At 36.3% G+C, this 25036-nt stretch overlaps 4 protein-coding genes across 9 annotated transcripts; 2 read left to right on the top strand and 2 right to left on the bottom strand.

Moving 5' to 3' along the window:
• Positions 1–1498: 1498 nt before the first annotated feature.
• LOC121801436 (stage V sporulation protein K-like) lies at positions 1499–3538 on the bottom strand. 2 transcript variants are annotated; one of them, XM_042200922.1, is made up of 4 exons: positions 3383–3538; positions 3120–3291; positions 2243–2337; positions 1499–2163 (listed from the first exon to the last, which is right to left on the bottom strand). In XM_042200922.1, exons 1-4 carry the CDS (start codon positions 3416–3418, stop codon positions 1660–1662), a joined length of 807 nt encoding a protein of 268 aa, XP_042056856.1. In that variant the 5' UTR covers positions 3419–3538; the 3' UTR covers positions 1499–1659. The 2 variants fall into 2 exon arrangements, with proteins under 2 accessions (XP_042056856.1, XP_042056855.1); XM_042200921.1 differs by having other exon boundaries at positions 3374–3536.
• Positions 3539–5555: 2017 nt separating this feature from the next.
• Positions 5556–13966, top strand: LOC121797822. 5 transcript variants are annotated; one of them, XM_042196563.1, is made up of 16 exons: positions 5558–6241; positions 7122–7524; positions 7616–7793; positions 7904–8043; positions 8174–9323; positions 9420–9520; positions 9869–10013; positions 10971–11039; positions 11703–11748; positions 11823–11993; positions 12078–12190; positions 12367–12446; positions 12548–12683; positions 12892–13084; positions 13178–13260; positions 13576–13966. In XM_042196563.1, the coding sequence occupies exons 1-16, from the start codon at positions 6130–6132 to the stop codon at positions 13702–13704; spliced, it is 3249 nt and encodes a 1082-aa protein (XP_042052497.1). In that variant the 5' UTR covers positions 5558–6129; the 3' UTR covers positions 13705–13966. The 5 variants fall into 5 exon arrangements, with proteins under 5 accessions (XP_042052498.1, XP_042052497.1, XP_042052496.1 ...); XM_042196562.1 differs by having other exon boundaries at positions 12364–12446; XM_042196564.1 differs by having other exon boundaries at positions 5556–6241; positions 11823–12190; positions 12364–12446; positions 13165–13260; positions 13576–13715.
• A 763-nt stretch (positions 13967–14729) lies between these two features.
• Positions 14730–15820, bottom strand: LOC121798246 (60S ribosomal protein L37-3). The gene is made up of 4 exons (XM_042197152.1): positions 15694–15820; positions 15446–15581; positions 15055–15156; positions 14730–14970 (listed from the first exon to the last, which is right to left on the bottom strand). Exons 1-4 carry the CDS (start codon positions 15694–15696, stop codon positions 14924–14926), a joined length of 288 nt encoding a protein of 95 aa, XP_042053086.1. The 5' UTR covers positions 15697–15820; the 3' UTR covers positions 14730–14923.
• Positions 15821–16350: 530 nt separating this feature from the next.
• Positions 16351–20669, top strand: LOC121800446 (ATP-dependent DNA helicase DDX11-like). Its single transcript, XM_042200023.1, has 9 exons — positions 16351–16524; positions 16685–17302; positions 17393–17481; positions 17851–18201; positions 18385–18660; positions 18738–18977; positions 19063–19284; positions 19435–19975; positions 20159–20669. Exons 1-9 carry the CDS (start codon positions 16413–16415, stop codon positions 20377–20379), a joined length of 2670 nt encoding a protein of 889 aa, XP_042055957.1. The 5' UTR covers positions 16351–16412; the 3' UTR covers positions 20380–20669.
• Positions 20670–25036: the final 4367 nt, after the last annotated feature.

Below are 25036 nucleotides of genomic sequence, written 5' to 3'. Positions count from 1 at the left end.
CGTCCCTCAGTCCCGAGGTATTCGCAGTGATTATCCCAAATTAGGGAGGATTATCCGGATGAACCCAATCCGGAAGGAGGACGAGGCAGTGGAAGCTCCAGGGCATTCAACGTCGTGGAGGAAGAGGAGGAGGCGGCCGAGGAGGAGGAGGATGTAGGCCTTCATCCGTACAGCCGCAAGGACACGATGGCTCTGTACAACACCTGGATCAGCGTCTCGTATGATCCCATCGTCGGGAATCAACAATCCCGGAAGTGTTTTTGGAAAAAGGTCACCGAAGCCTACAACGAGATTAAGCCGAAAGGGGTCCCACCGTCGCACATTGAAGATGCTCCGAAGTCATTTTGACCGAGTCGACAGAGATGTCAAAAAATTCTGCGGCATCTACAAGAATGAAGAGGCTCATTACCAAAGCGGAGCCACTGGAGCCGACATTCTGAGATCGGCTTTGCGAGTCTATTTCGACGACAACGACAAAGAATTCAAACATGTTGATGCTTGGGAGGCCTTCAAAGACATCGAAAGGTGGGCCGACGGTGTCCAGTCCAGCACGGGCTCGACCTCAAAACGCACGAAGCACACAGCGAGTGGCCAATACTCGTCTAGTGGGGGCGGTTCAGGTAGCGCCGCACAAGAGGTTGCCTCGCAGGAGGTTGAGGGCACGACAGACAATGCAGGGGGTCCTTCCGTGTGCGCCGTCGGCCGCAAGGGACCAAGGCGGCGATGGCGGTTAGAGGGAGGAGGGGCCGAGACGAATCAAGCCAGGCGGGTTCCCAAGGGCCGCCCTCCTCCTTAATGTCCATGTACTTCACCGCCACGATGGCGGACACTTCCCGGATGACGCCCGCCCAATATCAAGCCCATCATGCCGGCATTGTGTATCTGGCGGGACAACTTGGTATTCCGCCTCCATTCAGTGCACCGCCACCGCCTTCGGGAGATGATTCGCCGGCGGAGTAGTTTATATAATTTCTATAAATTTGTATTTTAAATTATGTCTTTTTTTTAATTTATTTTGCCACGAATTTAATTATGTATTTTTTTAGGATTTTAAGTTGTAATTTTATTTTATTTAATGAAGTGTGTTTTTATTAATTGAATTTGTTGGAAATAAAAATAAAAAATGAAATGGAATGAATAGTTAAGAGATGAGATGGTTAAGAGACGGATAAGAGATGGAGGGTTGCAGGTGCTGTCTCTTAGTTAAGAGATTGAATGAAAAGTACAATGGGGCCCATGAATAGTTAAGAGATGAGACGATTAAGAGACGGATAAGAGACAGCGTTGCGGATGACCTTATTTGTCAATAAAAAAAGTTAGGATTAAACAAGACAACCAAACGGCCTCAAGGAGTATACACTAAGATTTTTTAAGCTTAAATTCTTTTATGCCACAACAACTAGAACCCATGTAACTGTAAGGTATTCTTCAATTATGTAATTAGTTCATGATGCACATAAACCAAAATATGTGAAGAAATAGTTGTGACAAACTGGCATTAGTTCATCAAGAACTGGCATTAACTAATTATGGAGTAGTAATTAGTTATATCTTACAAATGCTGAAATAATTAATAACAACTGACTATGAAATACTATGTGGAAACATAAACTATTTCAATTTCTTCATAATCATAGATTTCCCTATTTTTCTGTAAAATCACAAATTTAACAAATTCTTGAAGATTTCTGCCCCATTCTGTACACCCATTTCAAGGTTCTTCAGTGATATGGTTTTCTCACCAGGCGTAGCCACTTTCTTTGCCTCAATTAGCATCTGATCCAGCAAATGTGCATTCAGCAAGCTTCGTAGATTTTGAGGCGTAAGCTCAGCAATTGTCCGAGCAATACTGTCTGTGCTGCAAGAACTGTCCAGCTCAAAACCACATAACATATCGCTCTCCCCTTTAATGCTCGCCTTCTTCTCAAGAATCATGGCAAGATCCTCGCAAGTCAGGTCGTCGAACTGTAGCCTTGTTGAGAACCTTCTGTACAAATTGAGGTTGCACTTCATGTATTGGTTCAAGGCCCTGTGATTCCCGGCTAACACGATTGATGACTTTCCCTTGTCCATTGCAGCTATGAGCTCCTCCATAGTATCCGAACTAATGGGATCTTCCTCGTCTATCTTCACAAGCAGTAAGCCGCCATTTGCATCTCTTATCTGGTCATGTCAACAACACTTTGTTGTGTGGTGTGATTCTAAGAAATTCTGTATTATGCTAAACAAAACAGTTCTCAACCTTTTGATGTCCTTGCATTTCAGTCAGAGTGTACGAAGACAAAACTCCGGCCAAATAAAATAGTTTACCAATTATTCGAGCTACTGTGGACTTGCCTGTTATGAAGGTTGCAGATAGAAACAAACATGAATAATCGACAAATTCGGTAGGTATATATAGAGCATTGTGGATTTTCCACCTATACACATCACACATTTTCAAAATTAGTTGCATAGAAGAAAGACTTCATTGCATTCTCACTATTCTTTTTCCAGATAAATTTTCTTGAGCCTTACCTTAACAGGTACTATATGAAACAGACATGAAATATCGACAAATTCAGTAGGTGTATACAACATACAGAGCACTGTGGAATCTCACATCTCACATACTATAATGACAGTAACATTTCCAGTTATACACACCACAAGTTTCAAAATTAGTAGTTACATAGAAGAAAGACTTCATTGTATTCCATTTGGAATGAAGAGCACAGCCGTTTCGGACCTTCGTAGTAATCTTCCCACTCTTCCTTTTCCAGATAAATTTTCTTAAGCCTCACCTTAACAGCTATGCAACACTGGCTATCTAATTTTTCATATGTAACTTGATAAAAACAAGTAATGGCAGATACACAAAATTCAACTATCCAATCCAATCCAATCCAATCCAATCAAAGTAAGTTGCTGCCTAAATAAATGGAGTAAATAAAATAAAATCTCCTTATTCCATCTCAAATCCAAAATTTCCATCAAAGACGATCGTCCACTAATTACCCCAATTACTACAAAATCACACGCAATTTTTCCCCATTGGAAGGTGTATATAATTCCTGACAATACAATACTGATACGAAAATGCACATAAATCACGATTGATTGCAATTATGGAGGCGTACCTGTTCCATTTCTGCCGACGAACACCATGTGAAAGGGCTTTGGAGGTACAACCCTAAATCCTTTGGCCGCGTCCTTCTCCGCACCAATTATTTTCTCCAGAATTGATTCCAGCTGCTTTTTGATCTCCCGCAGTCCCACAATACTGGAAATTTCACGCTTGACTTCACGCAACTGATGGCAGAAAAAACACAAAAAAAGGATTGTGATTAACATGCAAAACCAAATTTGGACGGGAAGATCGAAATCAAGGTACCGTTGGTACGTGTTCGTCAAAAGTTTCACAGTTGGTAACCGACATTCTTCGTCGATATTGGATTAGATGTGTGATTTGCAATAATTTAGGGTAATACCAGTAGATTAAAATATTGTTGCATATAATTTAAAATGGAATATCGCTGGGAATCAACTATCCTAAATATATCTGCACTTACTAGTATTAACAAGCTCATAATATTGTCGTGATTATAATTGATTTTGGAGTAAATTATAGTATTCGTTTAGATTTACTATTATTTCCTTAATTATTCTTATTTTATAATGTGAATATTTTATAGAATCGTGATTTGGTAATAGATTAGATTAGACTCATTATACTAGTAGTACTACTTAATTTCAAATCCACAGCCAGAATATATATATTTTTTGCCATACAACCCACCTAATATGACATTATCATTATACTATATGCTTTATTTGGGGGAGGATCCCCTACTATTTGTCATAAATTACATCTATTTTCTTTTGTTTTTTCTTCGTACATAGTATTACACATGTTTTTATACTGCCTCCACAAAGTAAAAAAGTGTTCATGGTAAATGGAATTTGAAGCATAATTTTTTAGCTTTTTTATTTCGCACTTTGCAAAAATTTTATGTTTTGAATTTTAATACAAATGTATAGAAAATGGAATGAAGGATTATATTGGATCCAATCTTCTACTATTTCTTACGTATATTTTTAAGCATGAACTTAAATTGGTCAATTTATTAAATTATTTAAATAAATAATTATATTTTTTAATATATCAAAATACTATTCTTTCCGTCCTATAAGAGTATGCATTTTTGATTGAGCACATATTTTAATACATAATGTAAAGTAAAATAGAGGTAGAAAAAAAATATTAAAGTACTGCTAGAACATTATAAAATTTCATGCCAAAAATTCAAATATTCATATTTATTGGAACAGTCAATAGAGGGAATACTATAAGTAATATAGTTTGATAATTTAAAATTCTAAAAAAATATTACTAGTAGTATAAAACTCTACTACTCCTATTAGAAAATGTACTGAACTAATTATTTAGATATTCATTTAATCAAAATTAGTTAGATGCTGATAGCTCTAGGCTGCAAGTGCCTTTAAATGAATTAGGGAAGAATAAGAAACTACACTATTTTAGTGTTGGTTTTCTTGACTGATTTTGGTTGTGAGAAGATGTTAACTTATTATGGGAGTGTTAGGACAGGGTATTTATAGGGCTCTCTTGTTCATTGTGCTGGTTCCCTATAAAAACACAATAACGAGAGACCTTACACATAACAAACAAAAATATGGAGTGTATTTTTGTTTTATGATTTAGGTTTTGCATTTAATTACTCTGTATTATAGATAATTGTGTGCTTATTTTCTCTTTTGTTATTCTCCTTTTTAACATTCCCCTCTTCACAATTTTCAAATTTATATACTTGAAATTCTTTTAAATTTTGTTGCCCCCTTTTCTGCCATTTTTCATACAAAAAAATTCAAATTTATACACATAAAATTCTTCGTGCATTGTACAGTTATTGGAAGTATTAATTCCTAATTCCTTTGCAGCAAAGATTGTTCTTCATCAACAAATGCTTGGAGAAATGGTAAGAATTTATTTTGTTAGAACCACATTTCATACAATTGATTATATAAAAAATAAACAATTATTACAAATATTAATTCAAAAATGCTTTCAAAGAAAAAATCTTAAATTTAATAGGCTGTCACATTTTCCAAATTTCTTTATAGATTATTTGTGTTTATAGTCAACAAAGCTTTTAATAATGAATGCTAATATCAAGAATTGTTTTTCAGGCACATTGAGCATTGAAAACTGATTTATTGATCAGCAATAGCTTTGAAAGAATAAACAAATACACACTGTAATAGAATAGATTCTTTTTACCAGAGATTATGCAAAACTAACAGATATAGGCTGCAGACTACAAAAGATAACACGGTACATACTCCAAAATGATCTAAAAGAATTTTACAATGGAGCCTACAAAAATTATTAAAAAAGAAAAACAAAAATAACTTTATTTTTCCTCCCAAATATACTTCTCTAAATTTTTCAAACAAGTCTCTCTTTAAATGAGTATTGATATCGATTGGGGACAGGGGTAAATCCGTAAATAGGTTTACATCTAGAGAGAGAATCGTGTTCTTCAGCCGGCCCGGGCCCGCACTAGTTCAAAGAAGGGCCCGCTTCTCCAACTGCGGACAACGAGTTTCCGAACTGGTAAATTGCTGTGAAATTTACCAAACTGTCAGTCACCATCAATGGCGCAATGCTCTGTCTTATACTCCTACAACTGCAATACTTGTCAGCTTCTAAGCAATCCTCGAATCCGAACGTGGAAGCGTTGATTAGATTGCTTACTGCTGATGATTAAAACCCTAAACGAACCTACCGCCAGATTTGGGAATTCATAACTTATTCTCCGTTGTAAATATTGAGAGCGAGAGAGAGTTGATACTTGATAGTCCGCAACTGTAGTGCACTGAAAACCTAGTGGTCTGCGAGCTTTGAGTGGATTTGCAAGGAAAATGGCGAGCCGTGGTCGCATCGAATTCTTTGCTCAGCTCGATCTGAGATTGTTTGGAGTGATCGCGTGAAGAATGTTTGGAGAATCCGATTGCGGGGATTATAAAGTTTTGAATCATCGGTTTTTGTGGTTTATGTTGATCGAATTTTAGATGAGTGTTTGAGGTTTGAGAAGTGGCAGCACGTGACGATTGGTGGTGGGCAAAATGAGCAGCAGCGAGGGGAAAGGTGTGAGTGTTCGTGACCTGGTCGAGGAAGCTAAGAAGCGGATTGTTTTTGTGATCGTAAGTGTTGTTGGATTGTCATACCTCATGTCATGTAAGTGATTGTTCTTGTTCATCCCTTTCTTAGCTTATTTTGCTTATGTTCATACTAGTTTTTTGGGGTCTTAGTGGGAGTAACTTAATTGCCATCAGTCTCATGTTAGGGAGTTCTATCTGGTTATTTTCGTGATACTCGATAGGATTTGTGGTTATACTTTTCCGTTTTCCTCAACCTGATTTTTTTATTAAGTTAGATAAGCAAATTGATGATTGCCTGCATAAACATACTTGGAGATGAGACTGTAAGAGTGTGGGATTCATGGAGCTATTTGCAATAGGAACTGAAGTTACATTTTATAATGAGGACTTTCAAACAATTTTTTGTTGATTGTTGTTTGTTGGCCTATGCACTTCTTGAACCGTGTCTTCTGACTACTACCTTGATGTTGGTAGTTGTAGCTGCTTCTTAAATTTGATCTTCTAGTTTATCAACTGTCACCACTGTGCTTATTTCTATGACATACTGATGCTTTATCACATTCAGTTATTTGTGGTTGAGAGAGCATTATATATTCTGTGTTATGTTTGCTTTCTTGAGAATGAAGAGTAGCATTTTGAAGAATGGCACCAAGTGAGAATTAGATATTTTTATCATAATGATCATTTTCTTAGATGCTAATAGAAATCTGGCATGCCGTATGTGGAATGTGTATGTAATTCCATTTGGTATCCATTTCCATTGACTCAGCTACCATTTTGGTAATTACTTTATGAAAGGCCTTATAACGCAGAGCATTTGGATATATAATACTTCTCGAAACCTAGATATGATTATCCAAAAAATATATATTAAGTCTTGTTTATTTAATGAGACTTGCAAGATTCTAATTTCTCGTCCACACTGTTTAGAAATTAATTTCCTTTTCTTATTGCAGTAACAAGTTCCTCGGTTCTAGTCAACTTGCCTGCTGCTCTCTTGTTAATAATCACACTTCGCTATTTGTCGTTTGATATTGACATACGGAGGAAATCTGCAACTTACAATAGCAAACAAACATCAGCAAACATTTCTTCTGATAAAAATGTGCTTAAGATTAAGGGCCTCAGAGTTGAGGCAGAAAGGTCTGACTGGAAGCATAATGTGAACTCTCCTGTTGTTGAAGATGCAATTGATCAATTCACTAGACATATTGTCTCTGAGTGGGTGACAGATCTGTGGTACTCACGCATAACGCCAGATAGACAGGGTCCAGAAGAGATCGTATTGATCATGAATGGCGTACTTGGAGTAATTTCAAATCGCATGAAAAATATTAATTTAATAGATCTTTTAACGGGGTACAATCCTCGATATTTTACTGATCAATTTCTTCTTCTCAATCTAGGGTATGAGTGGCATTTTAGACAAGTATTTACTCGCATTTTGCAGGGATATTATCAAAATTGTATGTCGTAGGCTGGAGCTCTTTCGTGCAACACAGGCAAAGATTGAGAGACGTCAATCAAAATCCTTGACCGTTGAAGAGCGAGATATAGAACTGAAGTCTCTTCTGGCTGCTGAGAACAAACTGCATCCCATTTTATTTTCTGCTGAAGCTGAGCATAAGGTTGTTAACTCTTTTGGTATATTCCTTGCAGATTAACAACAATAAGTGGAAAATAGTTGCTTGCTTCCCCTACTTGACAAAGCTTTCTTTTTAACTTTTGGAGTAAACAGGTTCTCCAGCATGTTGTGGATGGCCTTATTGTAGTTACATTTAGGGCGGAGGATCTGAGATGCTCTTTGTTCCGCTATATTGTCAGAGAATTACTTGCTTGTGTTGTAATAAGGCCAGTTCTGAATCTTGCTAACCCCAGGTAGCACACCGTTCTTCATCATTCCATATCTTAACATTCTATATCTCTATTTTTATGCTCAACATGCAGTTTTATATTTTAATGCTCTGCCTAATTTGGCATCTCTCTGTTGCGTCAAATTTGATGGCAGGTTTGTTAATGAGAGAATAGAGTCTTTTGTTATTTCTAGAAAAGTTGAAAAGGGAAGTGTGGTGACAAACACAACATCAGAGTCTAGAACAAATGCACCATCTGATCATACCACACAAATAGCAGATCCTTCTGTCAAGGGTGTGGAACTCGTACAATTGAAGAAGGGTGAAAAGAAGAAAGAGGTCAATAGTCATAAATCAGATGCCGTGAATCGAGAACTCCTTTCTAAGGATCCATTGCTTGCCATGGATACACAGTCAACTCGCTCTTGGAATTCTTTTCCAGACACCCATAATGGTGAGGAGAGAGGTCTTCAAAAAGAACTCTCAGGGGGAGAATGGGCTAATGCTCTAGATGTGTTTTCTCGAAGAAAAACTGAGGCCCTGGCTCCAGAACATTTTGAAAATATGTGGACAATGGGAAGAGGCTACAGAAGGAAGGAAGATACAGATACATTGCCTGATCCTTCACAGAGAAACTCTGTAGTGGGGGCATCCAATTCAGTGATGCAGAAAAATGGTCTTCCCGTGCAGAAGAATAAGGAGAAGAGCATAACAGTGAATGGGAAAGATATGTTGCACTCTGGATTTAACAGAAAGCCGGAGGAAGACAATGTTGAATCCTTACGCGAAGAGGAAGATCTTGAAAGTTTGCCTTCTGATGAGGATGAATCCTGGAGCAGTAGTTATACTGAGGAGGATGATATGATCAATGCTACGGGTCTTGACTCCCCAGGGGTTAAAGTTTGGGATGGTAAAAATAAAAGAAATTTCAGCCACATTCATCATCCTCTCGAAACTTCTGACAGGCATAGGAGCACAAAGACTAAGAACAGTCAACTTCGTTCCACACTAAAGAGAAAAAAGTCTGCTAAGAAAAGATCTCGATCTAGTACTCATAATGGTCAAGTCTGGCAAGAGGTAGAACGAACGAGTTATTTATTAGGAGAAGGGAAGGATGTGTTGAACCACGCCAAAGTGACAGGCAAGCCTGGAGACTCGAGTGAGGGCTCTGAGGCAGAGCTATTGGGTAGAACTAATAGTGGAGCTACAACTTCATCATCTTCTTTACCTGAAAGTCAAAGTCTGGCTGCTAATTCAGCAAAAACTTCACTAATCGCTGATTCATATTTTAAATTAAGATGTGAGGTACTCCATTTCCTGTTTACATTTTTTGGTATTTTGACTATGCTTGATTGTGTGTTTTATGCTTGAAGATGCTAATGGTACTAATTTACTTTGCAGGTATTGGGTGCCAATATTGTAAAGAGTGGATCCAAAACCTTTGCTGTTTATTGCATTTCCGTTACTGATATGAACAGTCACAGTTGGTCTATCAAAAGAATGTAGTGTGATGTCCTCTAGAGATACTGTTAATATATTGCTTCCTGCAAGATGCTCATTTTTAGCTGCTTTTTCACTCTCTTCGGGTAATTTGGCTTTACAACGTATGGATTCATGCACTCATCCTAATAATTAGAATTTTAGATAACACTTAGAATAGTTAAGCAGCTGACGTAATTTTTCTCTGTACAACATTTAAAATAAGTGGTTGTGGGGGGTGGTTGGGCAAAAAATCTTCCTATTTGAGGAGGTATGGTATATATTGGAGATGGTGAGTTCAAAGTACAGTAATACCATGTCACTGAAAAAGGTAAATTTTCTAATGCTAATGTTATTTCTGATTCTTACAGGTATCAACACTTTGTGGAGTTACATAGGCGTTTGAAAGAGTTCCCTGAATATAATCTCCATTTGCCACCAAAGCATTTCCTCTCAACTGGCTTGGATGTGTTTGTCATCCAAGAGCGATGCAAATTGCTTGACCAGTATCTGAAGGTCCTACTTGACTTGAAATTGATATATTTTCTTTATGCTTTATGCTTTATAATTTTACATTTTACTTTCATTTACTTGTCTCCTTCCCACAAAGATAACTACTATAGTAATCCATATTAAAATTGAAACCTAAATTGGCAACCAGAAGTAGAAGTGTGTAGTAAGTAGTACATGATTAGACTGGTGCCAGTCTGAGATTTAAAGGAAGCATGCTGTTACCAGTGGAAAGGGCTGTCATGTTAAGATGTTATACGTTTTACTCTTCTGCATCACCCTTTACGTGGGGAAGGAGTATCGTTGTGTAGGTTCTGAATAGGGTAGAGTATGAGATCTCTAAGGATTTCTATGGCTGTGGCACTTAACCAACCTGGAAAGCTAAATATAACTTACTTGTTGTGGGACAATTTATGCTTATAAATTCTTCAATAATTTTCTTAATAATGACCCTGTTGATACCTTATTAGAGCTTAAATGCTCTGTATAGTTAGGCATTAGTTTGGAAAAGCTGCGAAATAATTTTTGCATAAAAAAATTAGTTCAGTAAAAGATCATGAAATCATTTGTCTGATATTTTTCTACCACGTCAATCTTTTATCATAACATTTTCTGCTTTACATCACTTCTCTTGCTTGTGATTGCAATGGTTGCACACATGTATTGTAAATATTAGTTAAGCACAACCTTCACTGACAGCATTTTTGAGAATTATGTTTAGGCAGATCTATTGGTTACATGTTAATAAGTGTAGATTCTGATAATAAGATCATATGGATATCATCCATCTTATACAAAGTATTTTCATTATTATACAGTTTCACCTGCTAGAACACGGCTATGCAGGAATTTATATGTTCACCGATTTAATGTATAAGTAGAATTGCTCTGTTTTTTTTTAAAGTAGAATTGCTCTGTTGTAAGTCTGATCTTTAAACTTTCTCTATTTCCACTGTTTTGCAGAAACTTCTGCTGTTTCCTACTATTTCCTGCTCAATCGAAGTTTGGGATTTTCTTAGTGTTGATTCCCAGGTCCAAATTATGTGACTTATACTTTTAGGTTAATTATAGTTTACAGACTTAACTTTAAGCGAAGTTCAGTTTATGGCTTTAACTTTGATTTATATGTTATATGGCATGAACTTTAAGAAATTGTCTAATTATAGCCTCAATCATGCCCAAACAATGTTTGCCATTGTTCTTGCCAAAATTAGACCTGAAGTGCTGAATAAACAACCATGAAAGGTGACCTAATGTATTCTACACTAAAGGAAATTTCCAATGGTAGGTAGCCCATCGGTCACCAGACCGTGGGTGTGTCGCACTTGAAAGTTGGCACTGTTGCATTTACTTTCATGTGTGATTCCGACCACACCGGTTGTCCTAGTCTACATGTCCTTGGAAATCTCCTTTGGCGTAGAAGACATTAGGCTCTAGTCTCATGCAATTGACCCCTTGTTTCAGATGTAATTTTGGCAAAAATTATTGACTGCCACAGTTGCGATACGGTTTTGGCTATAATTAGACAAAATTTAAAAGTTCAGGCTACATAGAAAATAAATCAAAGCTAGGCTATACACTGTAATTTGATGAAAGTTCAGGCTATAAACTATAATTAGCCCTACATTTTTCCAACACGTTAGAGACCTCATATCACTAACGAGTCCCACTTTGCTTTCTATCATGAAATCGCAGATGTATATATTTTCAGATTCATTGTCCATAATTGATACTCTTTCAGGTGAATATCTGAATCACATGTTTATTTTCATCTTGGTGAACCCTTTTAATAGTTTCCAGCTGGTTTTATTTCAGTTGACGTAGATGAAATAGCACGTCCAAAGATCAAGGACTACAGGGATAATGTAGGGCCTGTATATGAACAGTTATCATCCAAAACTGAAATTCTCAGTCATGGAAACCAAGATTCTGCTTCTCGAATCAAGGGTGACCAAGCTACTGATGGATCAGGGTTGAAAGGAAAAGGTCAACTTCCATCTTCATCAAAAAAGCCTGAAAATGAATTCAAGAAGAGTTTTGATTACTTAAATAATAGCTCAAAAATCTCAGAGCAAACGAACATAAAGCGGTCGAGTAATTTAGAAAAGACTGTGGATAGAGACCATGAAAAATCGCATTCTCTTGCTGCTGAAGATTCCTCTGATCCAATGCTTCCCAGTGAGGTCAATTTCTGTTTTCATTCATGGCCTATTCTTAATGGATCTAAGTATCAGAATGTTATTTTCTCATTGTAATGTTGTTGCATAATGTTTGATATCTTAATTCAAACCTTGATATCTTTTCCTTGATTTTTCTTGCTGAAAATCACATTTGTTTTCTCCTTTCCTTTTTCCAGCAGTGGGTGCCGCCAAATCTTAATGTTCATGTGTTTGATTTGGTTGATGTCATTTTACAACTTAAAGATGGTGGATGGATCAGGTATTGATTGTTGTATACATATGGACAAGTCGTTATAAAGTTTGTTTGTAAAAGCTTCCCCTTGTGCTCTCTTTAATTGCACGCTATTGTCATGGTTACAGGAGAAAAGCTTTCTGGGTAGCGAAACAGGTTCTACAATTGGGAATGGGTGATGCTTTTGATGATTGGTTGATTGAGAAAATACAGCGCTTATGTAGGGGATCAGTGGTTGCTTCTGGAATCAGGCGGTTGGAGAAGGTAATTTGGAATCTCAGATCTATTTTACCAGTACAGTGGGCTTCCCTGTTTGCTTACAAGCAAATTTGAGCTCTAAATCTGGATGCAAGGAGTCAAATTTTGGATGATATGAGTTCTCACTTCTCTAATGCTCCACGTGTTTGCCCTGACCTATTCCTCCAATTAAAAAATGGATTATAATATTATCATTTATGACTGGTATGAACAGATACTATGGCCTGATGGAATATTCATAACTAAGCACCCTAGGAGACAGCGACCTCCTCCTGATACTCCATCCCCTGTGGATCAATCTTCCGCTCCATATTCTTCACCTAAAAAGGGAGATACACTGACTCTGGAGGAAATACAAGAACAGGAAGCTAAACGGCGAGCCAAATTTGTTTATGAATTGATGATTGGTAATATTTGTTTGTTTATAGAGTCATGGGGAATTGAGTGAGTTTTTATCGACCCTTCTTGGAGACAATAATGAGTTCAGACATTTCCTGCAGACAAGGCTCCATCAGCTATTGTAGGCCTCGTTGGACGTAAGGAATATGAGCAATGTGCAAAAGATCTCTACTATTTCATTCAGGTTATCCTTCTCGCATCATCATGACCGCAATTTAACTGCATTTCCTCCAACAGTTTACTCTATCTATTGTATGTGTGGCACTTTCTTATAAATATGCTTACATACGTTCCTTACCTAAATGCCAAGCATGAACTCTGAATATATTATGATGGGCTATGCTCTACGGAGTGTCTCTAATATTTTGTGGATTTGGGACTTTGGAAGCACCAAAAAGTGCCATTGTCTAGTGTTAAATTATCTATGTTACTTGTGGTCTTTGTTCCTTCGATCTGAAACTGATGTAGTTGTCGTTAATGTTTTGATTTGTTCTTGCAGTCATCCGTTTTCATGAAGCAGCTAGCTTTTGATCTTCTCAAGCTGCTGCTTGTATCTTCATTTCCAGAACTTGATCATGTTTTCAGAGAATTGGATCAGGACAAAGAGAAGTTTGGCAAACCCACATAGAGCTAGGATAGTTTGAGGGATAAAAAATGTGCTATAAAGAAAAGAGTGTTTTTTTGCTTGAGAGAATATAAGATTTGTTGAGTAAGTGTGTACAGATAGATCTTTAGTTTCATAGACCATTGAAAGGAAAAAAAACAAATAACTTTTTGCAATCATAATGTGTATGCAAAGAGTAGTGTTCAATGTTGATAATTGGCTCAGTAATATGTCAATCACTATTATTCTGAATTTATGAAGTAGAGCATATTTTATTTGCTTCGGATTCATACTCTCATTCGGCTTACACGAGAACAAAGTAACCGAGTGGAAAACACCAATTTAAGCGTAGATTTCACAATTTTGTAACTAATGTCAATTGTATTATGAGAAGGCCAAAAACAAACCCATTCTCATAATTCATTCATAATGCATGGAAAAAATATTTTTTGAATACAACGTATTTTTGCAAAGCCAAAAGAAAATCATTTATGGATTACACAAAAAATAGACTATTTTGCATTAAAAAAAACCCATGAATCAGATACTAGGCCTCTTTTGTGTATTTTAAAAACCATGAAGAAACAATAAAAATGGCACACAACCTACCATTCTACTTTCAATTGAAAAAGCTACTAATTTGGTATTTAAAGACACATTAAGTCTTCAGATTTTCAGAGAGAAAAAACAATCTTCATTGCTTTTGAACTTTGAAGTAATAACAAATTATAAAAGCAGATAAGATTGCAAATACCATAATACTTACAACATAGACAAGAACTCATTTGTAGACAAAAATGCCTGTTGACATAAGCAAAATAAAGAATGTAAAAGAAAGCCTGTAGACAACATTAACTGTGCTAAATGAGAATACAGATCACACCAAATATTAATCAATAGCCTAAATGAGAATTCACTAAGAATGCTTAAGGCCATCCATCCCAATAATAGTTGGAGTAACAAATTTGATATGAGCTCCAAATGAACACCATCCTATTTTGCTAATAATAACAAGGTGTTATAGAATAAAACTGTAACAAGATCAAATATTTGAGGCAAACGAACAAGATTGGTCTTTCAGCCATATGTATTAAAATTCAAAAACAAAGTACATCACCATAATTAGCATGAAACTAAGTATCCAACTGGCAAAATCGCCATTCAAACAGCTTTCAAAATTCATTTGCTCTCTAGTACTATAAAAATACCGAAACAAACTCCATTCAACAGCACTCTTCAACAATCAAGCAGATGCGGCAACAGCCTTCTTCCTCGGTGCAGCTTCAGTACCTATGTTCATCACAAATTCTACATAAATACAATGCCTATAGTGACAAGCAACGGAAAAATATGGATTACAAGAAGTTAGCAAACCTTCTCTGAAGTTGGTCTTGAATCTGCGGGGCACGTTGCGGAGATACCTCATCCGCCCAGTGCCGGTTGTCTTTCGGCGAATAGCCTTCACACTCCAGTTGTCTAAAGTGAAATTTAACACAGAAATCGCTCAGCTAAATGATTCAACTATACAAAACAAAAACATACACACTTGATCACGCCGATAAATGAGAACAATTAGAGCTCTAATTCTAATTCTAATTCTAATTCATTTATGAAAAGGAAAATCCACAATCGCACTCATACATTTTCATATAGCAAACACGGATTCCGCAATTAATTTCTCTAAAATCATGCTCAAACAGAAAATCCGAAACATAATAGCAGAAACAGAAACACGTAATTTAGATCAATAAATTGAATGTCATACATGTCCTCTTGCGAGCAGCAGGATAAGCACAGGCGGAGCAGCGACTCTTCTGAAGGTGGAAGCTGCGGCGGCCGCACCTCACACACAGTGTGTGTGTCTTGTTCCTCCTCTTTCCGAAGCTCCCCGTTCCCTTGCCCTACAAAGTCAAGCACACGGGCATTACAATTTCAGTCGACACAGATCTAATCGGATTTCGTAAACGGATACAACGACGGGAAGAGCAGAACAGAACAGAGATTTGAGGTTACCATGGCTGTAGATTAGAGGAAAATGAGAGCTGCGATTTAGAGGAGTAGTTTTATACGAAGAGCGCAGCCAAAATAATGAGAGAGACGATTTTAGGGTTTCGGATTCATCAAAATAGGCCTGCTGCTGGATTTGGGCTTATAGTGCATTTACGGCCCATTAAAGCAAGTGTTATCCTGCATAGTTTTTATTTTCATTCTTAGCAATAATCTTAAGATTATGAATATTAGTAGAAGTGTTTTGCAATTTAGAAATTAGCAACAAAAATAGGAAATTTAGATTTATTTGTAATTATTTACAATGAAGTATTTTGCAATTTTTTCATACGTAGATGTTACCGTCAATAAATAATATCGTATGTTTTATTAAATATGATTGCTTTTTTGGTTATATGTAGGATTTGTAGCACCCAAATTTCTATCTCTTTAGTTGAATTTTAAAGTAGTAGAGTGATTAGAATTTGAGCAAAAATGAATATATTAAACCATGATATTTATGATATTAGTATTATTTATAATAGTAGTTAATAGAGCTAATAATAGTTTTAGATATTAAAATTAAAATAAATGTAGGAAAATGAATAGATAAAAACCGAACAAAACAAAAAGAATATATATAAACGCGGGAAAATTGAACTCGCCGTGAAAGCTTTGCGGATGATTTCCCAGTTGAGTACAACTCGATAAGCTGTGGGTACTCCCAAACGGAGAAGAACGGCGCAATGGAATTCCCAGCATTCCCCTACAAACCCTACTCGATACAGCTGGATTTCATGAAATTCCTTTACGAATCGCTCAACAGAGGTGGGCTCTCGATGCTGGAAAGCCCCACCGGTACGCCTTTTGCCATTTCCGCGGCCCGATTGTTGGTTCTGTTATATAACAGTAGCTATTGAATGTGGTTTCTATTGTTTTATTTGTTATTTGCTTATTCTTGTGTAATTTGTTTCTTTGTTGTAAGATGTTAGAGGGATTGATGGTTGGGTGGTTGCAGGGACTGGAAAAACCCTTAGCATGATATGTAGTGCACTGCAGTGGCATGTCGATCGAAAGAAATTGGAGACTGCGGAGAACAATGGGAAGGAGAAATTGGGCGAGGGTAAGGATGATGATGAGCCGGATTGGATTAGAAATTTTGTGCCAAATAAAGAAGCTGATGTAGTCAAGAGTAAACCTATAGTGCATAAGAGGAAAAATGGATCTCAATTGAAGGAAAAGGGAGAAAATGTTAGAGATTTATCTAGCTATAGTAGTGGAGAAGGTGAAAGGGGTAGGGGGGTTAAGAAGGAGGAGAGAAGCGCGAAGGGGAAAGATGGGATCAGTGAGGTGGATGATGCGGAGTTTTTGTTGGAAGAGTATGACAGTGAATCGGAAGTAGGTGGGAAATCGAAAAGGAAGAATGCTGGAGGGGATGATGTGCTGTCGAGTGAGGAAGAGGACGAGGTGGATGAGCTGGTTGGGAAGGAAGAGGAGTCGCGAGTGAAGATCTATTTTTGCAGTCGGACACATTCACAGCTTTCACAGTTTATGAAAGAGCTGAGGAAGACTAAATTTGTTAGTGAGTTGAAGGTTGTATGCTTGGGTTCTAGGAAGAATCTCTGCATCAATGAAGGTATGGCATTATACTGGTCTAATGTGGTGTTAGAATTCGTAGTGTTAGTAGAGGAGGCTTGACTTCATAATGCTGAACCTTCACTTTCAGAGGTATTGAAGCTGGGGGGTTCCAATCGCATAAATGAGAAATGCTCGATGCTCCAAAAGAATAAGAAAAATGAAGCTTCTAAAATGAAGGTATACAGATGTTTTATCTCAAGTACAATACTCCCTATATTACAATGAAATTAAGAAACTTTGTTGTTCCCATAATAAGCATGTTTCATCATGTTTCTCAGCTATGAATTTTCCATTTCATACACAATGTGAAGATAATTATATGTTATTCACAGTCCTAACATGAGTGCTCTATGATAATTGTACACCACCCCTTGATATTAATTTGAGGCAGTTGTAGAATACCTTATCAGTTATCTAGCAGCCATGGTTGGCTGCAGCCTTGTTGGTTATGGAACCCGGAAACCATCATGACTAAAAGTCTTAATACCTTTTCCCTGCCACGTAAATAGTATTCAGTTTTATTGAAGCTCTCTTTCATATAAGCAGAAGGTGGGTTCTGGAAAAAGGATTCGTGGAAACAAATCTTCTTCTGGATGTCCGATGTTAAGAAGGAAGAAGATAGAAGAGTTCGCAAATGAAGTTATTCAAATGGAGGCTCTAGACATTGAAGATCTTGTCCATATTGGACGCGATACAGGAGGTTGCCCATATTATGGTTCGAGAAAAATGTTACCTGCAGCTGACCTTGTGGTTCTACCATATCAGTCTCTTCTTTCAAAATCATCACGTGAATCCTTGGGCTTGAATTTAAAAGACAGTGTTATTATCATAGACGAAGCTCATAATCTAGCTGACACTCTCATCAGTATGTATGATGCAAGAATCTCATGGTCCCAGGTAAAATACTAAAGTTATTTTAGCTGACATTAGTAAAAGTGTTTCTACTGAAGTCCAATTGTATCTCCTGAATAGCTGTTGAGTCCTGCATATTACTCGATTACTTCTTTGACAATTGTTCTCTCTTTTGATCATGGACTGTTTGTAATTTTGGCAATTATATTATTATCTCGTCCTTCGCAGTTGAAACAATTGCAGTCTCACTTAGATGGATATTTCCAAAGATTTTGTAATGTTCTAGGACCAGGAAACCGGAGATATATCCAAACTCTGATGATAATCACTCGGGCCTTTCTAAGAATGTTGTCTTGTGATGAGAAGAAGCATGTGAACGGCGCTGACCATCCAGTTCCATGCGATACAATGACCATCAATGAATTCTTATTTGCTCTGAATATTGACAACATAAACCTGGTCAAACTGCTTCAATACGTGAAAGAAAGAAACATAATTTACAAGGTAAAGTTGTTTTCCTGTCTTAGTAAACATTTCTTCATCACCCACATTTACAACTTGAGTGTTCTTATATTTCTTAGGTCTGTGGATACGGAGATAAACTTGCTTTATCTCAAAATATCGTTCCTGGTGGAGATGCTGAAATTAATGAGGAAAGTGCAATCTCTGGTTTCAGAGCATTAGCTGATATGCTTTCCTCTTTGATCAATAATAACAGTGATGGAAAAATGATCTTCTCAAGACCGATGCAGACATGTAATGGCCTAGAAGGAGGGTATGTAAAGTATGTCATGCTGACTGGAGAGAAAATATTTTCTGAGGTTTGCTTGATTGCTACCAGTATTTGATTGCAGAATTCTAAGACAAATTTTCACTTCTGATCATCGTAAAATTCCTTTTGCGCAGGTGCTGGGTCAAGCCCATGCTGTCATCTTGGCTGGTGGAACCTTACAACCTATAGAGGAAACGAAGGAAAGACTTTTCCAGTCAATACAGTTAAATGAGTTACCCTTCTTTTCATGTGGGCACATAGTTCCTTCTAAAAACATTTTGCCAGTTGCTGTTAAGCTCGGGCCTTCTGGTCAGTCCTTTGATTTTAGCTACAAAGCTAGGAGCTCATCGACCATGGTGAGGAATCCTCTTTTTCAATTTGTGATTCTTGCATGAATAAATGTTCCTGGTTTCCCTCACCCTATAGACCCTTTACCGATATCACCTGACCTTCTATTTCCAGTATTACTGTCCCTCAATGTCATGTTTTTCTTCGGGTGATCACAGACTGGGGAACTAGGTCTTCTGCTGTCTAATCTAGTGACAGTTGTTCCGGAAGGCGTAGTTGTATTCTTCTCATCATTCAAATACGAGAGCCATGTCTATGATGCATGGAAGGAATCAGGAATCATTTCAAGGATCATGAAGAAGAAGCGTATTTTCAGAGAGCCAAGAAAGAGTACAGATGTTGAAGCTGTATTGAGAGAATACAAAGAGACAATTGACACGTTGTCTATCACAGGTTCCACGTCTTGCAATGGTGCAATCCTCTTTGCCATTGTTGGGGGCAAGATATCCGAAGGCATCAATTTTAGTGATGGGGCTGGTCGGTGCATAGTAATGGTTGGACTGCCCTATCCTAGCCCATCAGATGTTGAGTTAATGGAGAGAGTGAAGCATATCGAGGGTCTTGGCATGACGATCCCAAGCAAAACGGCGTGTGGCGGTAGGGATGCCGAGTCTGGGCTTCAAATCCTTAAAAGGTGTAAAGGGAGAGGAAAAGAGTACTATGAAAATCTTTGCATGAAAGCAGTGAATCAATCCATTGGTAAGTGCTGCTACAGAAAAATCTTTGCTGAAAATCGTTTGTGTCTTTGTTGACCATCTCAAGAAGTTCAATTTTCTCATGCAATTAACTATCTTTGCCAAAGCTTCTTCATTTTATGCTATGTTCTCTATTATCTACATCGGTTTGTAATTAATTCGAGATTTTCTTGATTGGTGATTGTAGGCAGAGCAATTCGGCATGTGAACGATTATGCAGCAATATTGCTGGTGGATGCACGTTATGCTTCTGATCCTATGAAGAGAAACACTCCACACACAACAGACAAGCTGCCACAGTGGATCAAAAGTCATCTTGTTCCTACAACCAATAGTTATGGAGAAGTTCACAGATTGTTGCATCAGTTTTTCAAATCTCACAAGAATAAGGAAGCCACAAGTAAATAATTGAACAGCAGAAATTGATATTTAACACAAAAGATTGCTGGAATACATTTTGTATACATCTGTTCTGTTATACATGTATTTATCTTGCTGTCATGATGTCCCAACTTCATTTCTTGGCCAGTTCTGAAGTGTGTGTGTGTGTGTGTGTGTGTGTGTGTGTGTGTGTGTGTGTGAAAGGGTTTAAGTGGTAGAAGTTGATATAAAGATACATGTAGATGAAGTTTCAAATTATCAATGCTGAATTGTACACATTTTTCTTTTAATGAAAAGTAGGGATGGCTTTGATTTAATATTTTTGTAAAACAACTTGCATATTTGTTTTGTGTCCATCATATTTCTCTGATGAATATTGTAGGGAAAAAATAGATAAAGATTGTGTGAAATGACTAGAATGTTGAAATCAAATAAACAATGCTTTTTAGATCTCAATTGAATACATAAAATTATAAATTTGGCAAAACTTTATGTTAGTAATTCAATTCATTATAGATATATTAATATTAATCATATAATTAACTTAATTATCAAAAGAAAATAAAAGTAACTAATTACTACTATGTGTGTTATTAAGTTAGGATTAAAGAGGATGATTGATATCTGAATTTATATGTAGGAAGCTTGATTTTCCTACCTCTTGATGTTCAATTTGGAGTTGGAATTAATCTTTATGGGAAAATGATAATATTATCGTCCACATGAAGTTCTTCCTAAAGGATGAAAAAAGAGAGATAATAATAATAATAATATATTATTATTATTATTATTATTATTATTATTATTATTATTATTATTATTATTATTATTATATAACTGTATGAGAGTGACTGCCTTGAGCAATTAAAGTAATTTGTACGAGTTGTTATAATCATCATCTCACTCTTCAACAAATGTGAGGTGGCTACCACTAACCTTCTTTTTATGTTATAGATTGGGACCATATTAATATATCTCCTCACATAAATGCTGAAACATTTTCTCATTATTTCAAATTCAACAAGTGGTTTCAACAAGTTGTTAGTTAAAAAACAAGTTGTTAGCTAAAAATTTGGATTCTTAATTATCAGAATATAAATAATCACATGTGATGCTTGACTTGCTTGACTGGGAGTGAAGAGAGAGTGTCACTCCCCATGGTCACAATCATTTATTTTGTGACCAAATTGAACTCAATATGATTAATATCATGTATTCCCATTTTGATCGGAATTATTTTACTTTTGCTTTATTATTTTAATAATTTCAAAGTAAGTCTCATATTTTATTAACTCATTATAAAAGCGAGATCCATTTTTATTAATCTTCAAATCATTTTTTTTTCAAAAATTTCAAAATTTATGCCAAAATTTAACACCATAGTCTCGTATAGATTAATTTAGTGAATGATATGCTACAAATTGTTCAAAATAATGATGAGGTCTACGATAAAAAAACCATATTCATTTCCGTTGATCCGAGAACGAAGGAGTACCTTGATAATCAGCCCTTATGGCATCACATCGCAAGAGATTATGTAGCATTTCACTGCTTCTATTCACGAGTGGCGCTTTACAAAGCACTTCACGCACATTATTCATTTTTTTCAATCATTTCTTATTTAAAAAAGAACTAAAAGCAGTCGTCTAACAGGGATGACACGCGCAGCATTCGTCGAGTCAGGCGCGTGAAGCTCAACGGCGCAACCACAACTTTACACGCACAACTGCGTTACATATTATGTCGGACCCCCTAAAACGCTGCGTCACACATCGTACGCCATTTCTACGCAACGTTGCACATGCTCTAAGGAAACAGAAAGAAACACTGTGGACCAAAAAGCACATAAAATTGTCCCATTCCATCCCATTGCCATTTGTCTCAAGGCAACTGAAAGAAACCTGAATTGTTGTTGTCTCCATCTCTGTTTTCTACCAAACAAAACCCGCAACTACTTCCACTCCGCAACCAGGGGCGGAGTCAGAAAATTATACGAGAGGGGGCAAAAATATAAATATATACAAATAAATGAATAAACATAAAACGACAAAGATACTAAAATATATTAGCGAACTCTTCTGCCTATTATGTTCATTGTTTTGCTCATCAATTACAACTAGCGAGGTGAATTTAATGGACTCAAGGCATTGATCCTGCAAGAGAACTATTCTGCTTATTATGTTCATTGTTTTGCTCATCAATTACAACTAGCTATTGTTGCTGTGGCAAAGAAAAAACCACAAGTTGCTGCTTTTTTTTTAAACTTGGTGAACAATATAACTACTATAGTTGGAGCTTCATGCAAGCGCAAAGATTTACTTCAGGAGAAGCAAATAGAAAGACTTTTGGGAGCATTTGATTGTGGTGAACTCTCAACGGGCACAGGTTCTAATCAAGAAAGAAGTTTTCAAAGAGTTGGTGATACACGTTGGGGGTCTCATTATAGGTCACTGATAAATTTATCGATGGTGTTCACTCCAGTTATTGAGGTTCTCCAAATCGTTGAAGAAGATGGTACTGCAGAACAAAGTGGTGACGCATGTTTGTTATTAGGTGTTGTGCCAACTTTTGAGTTTGGATTCATTTTGCACTTGATGACGACAATCTTGGCAATCACGAATCAACTATCTTTGGCATTGCAAAGGAAAGATTAGGATATTGTGAATACGATGGCCTTAGTTGAAGTAGCAAAACAACATCTACAAGATATGCGGGATGAAGGATAAGAGTCTCTGATCAGCGAAGTATCTATATTTTGTGAGAAAAATGATATTGAAATCTTAGATATGAAGGACATGTATAAGACTCCTGGTCGAGGTCGTCCTCGAAGGAAAGGTGAAGTTTTGACGAACTTGAATTATTTCAGGTTTGAGCTTTGTAATGGTGTGATCGATTGGAAACTGCAAGAACTCAACAATCGCTTCAATGAGGTTAACATAAATTTGCTTCTTTGCGTGTCTTGCTTGAGCCCAAAGGGTTCCTTTGCTGCTTTTAACAAATCTAAATTGATTGAACTTGCTTATTGTTATCCTTTGGAGTTCTTTGAAGTTAGTTTTCGGTTGCTTGACAAACAACTCGAGACTTATATCTGCGACATGAGATCACATGAAGAGTTCTCGAATCTTGAAAGTATTGGAGATCTTTCTCAAAGGTTAGTTGCTACAGGAAGACATATTGTCTATCCATTGGTTTATTTGCTTGTGAAGTTGGCTTAGGTTCTACCTGTTGCGACCGCATCAGTTGAGAGGTATTTTCGGCTATGAAAATTGTGAAAAGACGTCTTCGTAATAAGATGGGAGACTCTTGGATGCAGTGGCAGATCCATATACTTGAGATTGGAGGTGCGATATATAGTTAAATCGGTATGGAGATATAACTTTTTTTGGTCGTTATCTCAATTTTTTTAGCAAGTCACTTCATTGTATATAAAAATAGATGATATTTAAGTGTTATTAGTTGAAAGATTTTTACTACGGAGTACTATATAAATAGAGGTTCTTTTCTAATTGAGAACTTATTTCAGTTTTAAAATAGTTTTTAATATTTAAAATAAAAGAAAATGCATCATATAATTTATAGAATTTCAAATATGAACGTAATTGAAAACTATAAATAATAAAGATTAGATTCAACTATACATGCTTTTATTGTGTAAAAAACAAATGAAAAAAATCAACTAATAAATTATATTACTCTATGTTTAATCGTACATTAGATAGATATTATTAATAATAGTAAATGCTTAAATTCAGTAATACGTAATAGTAAAAGTTAAACAGTCAATAAATGCAAACAAAAATACAGACTAATAACAATAAAAAAAAACAGTTAACAAATGAAAGCAAAAATAAAAGACTAAATAGCAAAAAAATACACCTAGGTGATTCGAACCTGGGTCTTACACTATAAAATAGGAGTATTTTACCACTAGGCTATTCAACATTTTGGAGGTATAGTCGTACCCCCTTGTCCTTAACTCCGTCCGCCACTGTTGGATGAATGATTGTTTGGTTACATATATTGAGAGAGAGATATTTTGAAAGATTGATGCTGAAAGAATTTTGCATAGTTTTCAAGTTATGAGACCTCGTCGGGAACAATTGTAATTGTTTTGTTCAAGCTTAATATATTTTAGTATCTTTGTTGTTTTATGTTTATTCATTTATTTGTATATATTTAAATTGCCCCCTCTCGTATAATTTTCTGGCTCCGCCTCTGCGGATGTGCACTTAAAGGAGAAGCAAGAGTGGAATGCCAACACGAGTCTATTCATGGGGGAGATGATATAGATCATTCGTATTCTAATCAATGATTAATAGAATGATTACAAGTGGCAACATCATATTTTTCGGAATCTAGGTGGAAATATCGCACTTTTTGGTATCCTGCTCTTAATTTTCACCTTATTCTTCCAAAAAATCGCTTTCGTTTGAGTTTTCCTATCTTTCTTTTATACATAGAAAAAATAAAATACTAGTGTAAGAGAAAAAATAAAATAAATGAGTGAAAAGTGAAAACAAAAACAATAAGTGAATAAAGTACTATGAAACACAGAAAATTTTGATTTTTGAAAAAAAATGAAATGAAACACTCAGCTCATTGAAATGTAGGGAGATGTAGGAGTATAATAGACGGAATAATTAATAGTACAAATAAACTTCTAAAAATCACTGTTCATATTAAC

The sequence above is a fragment of the Salvia splendens genome, chromosome 4, assembly GCF_004379255.2.
Source record: "Salvia splendens isolate huo1 chromosome 4, SspV2, whole genome shotgun sequence".
Lineage (NCBI taxonomy): Eukaryota > Viridiplantae > Streptophyta > Magnoliopsida > Lamiales > Lamiaceae > Salvia > Salvia splendens.
The sequence above is the reverse complement of the archived record's forward strand: the minus strand, read 5'-3'. Positions and strand labels throughout refer to the sequence as shown.

Coding starts and splice junctions, on each gene's coding strand:
- LOC121800446 (XM_042200023.1), top strand. CDS start 16,413: ATGGAATTCCCAGCATTCCCCTACAAACCCTACTCGATACAGCTGGAT. Junction 18,661..18,737: donor AAAGAAACATAATTTACAAG/GTAAAGTTGTTT, acceptor TATATTTCTTAG/GTCTGTGGATACGGAGATAA. Junction 19,976..20,158: donor AGCAGTGAATCAATCCATTG/GTAAGTGCTGCT, acceptor TGGTGATTGTAG/GCAGAGCAATTCGGCATGTG.
- LOC121798246 (XM_042197152.1), bottom strand. Junction 15,157..15,445: donor TGCTGCTCGCAAGAGGACAT/GTATGACATTCA, acceptor ATTTCACTTTAG/ACAACTGGAGTGTGAAGGCT. Junction 14,971..15,054: donor CAAGACCAACTTCAGAGAAG/GTTTGCTAACTT, acceptor TGATGAACATAG/GTACTGAAGCTGCACCGAGG.
- LOC121797822 (XM_042196560.1), top strand. CDS start 6,130: ATGAGCAGCAGCGAGGGGAAAGGTGTGAGTGTTCGTGACCTGGTCGAG. Junction 8,044..8,173: donor CTGAATCTTGCTAACCCCAG/GTAGCACACCGT, acceptor ATTTGATGGCAG/GTTTGTTAATGAGAGAATAG. Junction 12,684..12,891: donor GAATCAGGCGGTTGGAGAAG/GTAATTTGGAAT, acceptor TGGTATGAACAG/ATACTATGGCCTGATGGAAT.
- LOC121801436 (XM_042200921.1), bottom strand. CDS start 3,418: ATGTCGGTTACCAACTGTGAAACTTTTGACGAACACGTACCAACG. Junction 3,292..3,373: donor TTGACGAACACGTACCAACG/GTACCTTGATTT, acceptor TTCTGCCATCAG/TTGCGTGAAGTCAAGCGTGA. Junction 2,338..3,119: donor CGTCGGCAGAAATGGAACAG/GTACGCCTCCAT, acceptor CCTTCATAACAG/GCAAGTCCACAGTAGCTCGA.